Below are 2242 nucleotides of genomic sequence, written 5' to 3'. Positions count from 1 at the left end.
ACAGGTGGGCCAAGCAGCAAGCAGGGAGTGTGTGCTAATCATGTCCCCTGGTGGGAATTTAATTGTTCTGTACTGAGAGAGATTGCAGCAGGACTTTAGACACCATTTCCTGGCAAATAATCTTTTGCCTCTCCCCCTCCCCCAAAAAAAATTCTAGAAAAGTTTTCTAAAAGAGAGAAATTTTAAAGATAAACGACATATTTTTAGGATTGAGTTGGGCTTTTGTTTTGCTTTGTTTCCTTTCTTCCTGTAAACAAATACTCAGATGTCCACTTCATTGTATGACTAAGTTGGTATCATTAAGTTGGAACTGGGTGTGTGTATGTGGGAGTGTGTGTGTGTGGGTGTGTATGCACACGTGTATTTAAAATGTTAGAAAAGACACTGCAGCCTAAGATTGAAGGAGAGATTATTCAAAAAACAAAACAAAACAAAACAAAAAAAAAACTACCTATGGTGAGGCAAGCAGGAAAAATGGAAGACCTGGATTTCAATGATCTAAATAATAATTTAAATGGAGTGTTTGCTATAAACATTGTTTCTCTGAATTAAAGGATTCCTTGCTGAAGGCACAAGACCATTGAAGGAAGTAAAGCATCTGGTTTGTTTTGTAATGAGAAGCAGGAATGCAAGGTCCACGCTCTTAATAATAAACAAACAGGACATTGTATGCCATCATCACAGGATGTCCTTCCTTCAACAGAGGACTGACTGGGCTGGAGGAAAAGCTGGCCGAGGCTCAGAATAAGCCCCACTAATTACTGCCTCTGACCGATTTCCACTTGTAGTGATCAGTTCAATATTCCTCTGAACTGTGAAACGATTAATGCTCTACGTTTTACTTACACTCCTGGGAAGTCTGCCTGTGGGTTCTGGGAGGAGAGGAAAAGAAAACAAACATTAATCTGTAGAATTATAACTTTTTCCTTTTTCCCTATTTAGTAAATAGTTAAAAGAGGAAAAGCTAGTTCTGCCAAGTTTGAACGTTAGCAGGAGAAATGGAATGTTGCAAGTTTTGGGGCGGGGGGGGGGTGGTGGTGCGGGGAAACGTGTGCTACATACACAACAGCTTGAGGACCAGACGGCTCCACTGTATTACATTAGCTGCAAAACAATTTAACCTGCTCTTTTGAAGTAAGAGTTGTGTCTTTTGTACCTGGGGATTTGAGCTGAGAAGTTACAAAATGTGTAGGTAAATTTTAAGTTTCTTTAAGGAAAGTGTGCCCCCTAATTCTGCCGCGCCAGGAAGGAGATCGATCTGGAGTGTTTAGAATACAATAGAGCCCAAGTAAGGTTAAGTGCTGTCAAAGGGAAGTAAGATTCCAAGTCAATGTTGAAATTCACTAAGCTCTCGGCGGCTGCGCTCGAAATCTGGGGGAAAGCCCTGGGCTTGGCCAGGTGGTTGGCCACGCCCCTATTCGGCCGAGTGGCTAAGGCAATCTGAAGCAGGGAGGGGAAACCAGACACACACAGTGCGCCGTGACACTAGGCCCTCCAGTGTTGCGGAGAGGCAAGAGCAGCGCGGAGAGGCGAGAGCACCTGTCCGCCCGGAGCTGGGACGCGGGCGCCGGGGCGGCCGGACGAAGCGAGAAGGGACCGCCGCCGAGGTGCGCGTCCGTGCGGCTCAGCCCAGCGGGGGACGCGGGGAGAATGTGGACTGGGTAGAGATGAGCGAGACTTTTCTCAGATGTTGGATATTTGCTTGGAAAAACGTGTGGGTACGACCTTGGTAAGGAACTTGAATTTTTTTTTTTTAATTCCGAAATTGATCTGAAAACTCTCTTTTCTTTTACTTTTTTTATTTTTTGCCAACGTAGTCGCAGTAGAAACATGTTTCTGCTTTAGTGCATTTAGTGCTGTCAAACATTTGTAAGACTTTCCTTATGAATCATTAACCCTTTCAGTTCTAGACATAATTGTCAATTCATTGAAATTTCAGTAGTGGTTCCTGCTCACACCCGTCAAACTATTCTGGGTTGGCTGAAGTTTTCAATTTTATTTTATTTTTAACATGTACTTGGCATCATGACTGTACATGTTGGAACTAAATAAAAATATGCAGGTTTGTTTAAGTCGTAACTGAGGGAAAAACAACTTTGCTTCCAACCTTTTTTTTTTAAAAGCATCCTATTTAGAGAAGTGGAAGAATGTAAAAATCTTGAAGGACTTCCACAGAATGTTATGTTTACATTTTAACAAATATACATTCTTACATGGAAATGATATCCATATTCCTAATTTT

The 2242-nt window shown here is 42.2% G+C and overlaps 1 protein-coding gene across 3 annotated transcripts in view; it reads left to right on the top strand.

The window, feature by feature from the left end:
* The first annotated feature begins 1223 nt into the window (after window positions 1–1223).
* PRDM1 (PR/SET domain 1) overlaps window positions 1224–2242 on the top strand; it is a 22865-nt gene continuing 21846 nt past the window's right edge. The window contains exon 1 of one of the 3 annotated variants that reach the window (XM_037743959.1): window positions 1224–1729. In XM_037743959.1, the coding sequence (XP_037599887.1) occupies window positions 1688–1729 (42 nt within the window). In that variant the 5' untranslated portion in view covers window positions 1224–1687. The remainder of the gene's footprint in view (window positions 1730–2242) is intronic. The other 2 variants (XM_037743958.1, XM_037743960.1) reach the window with 2 other exon arrangements.

The sequence above is a fragment of the Cebus imitator genome, unplaced genomic scaffold (assembly GCF_001604975.1).
Source record: "Cebus imitator isolate Cc_AM_T3 unplaced genomic scaffold, Cebus_imitator-1.0 Scaffold160, whole genome shotgun sequence".
In the NCBI taxonomy this organism is placed as follows: domain Eukaryota; kingdom Metazoa; phylum Chordata; class Mammalia; order Primates; family Cebidae; genus Cebus; species Cebus imitator.
The sequence above is the reverse complement of the archived record's forward strand: the minus strand, read 5'-3'. Positions and strand labels throughout refer to the sequence as shown.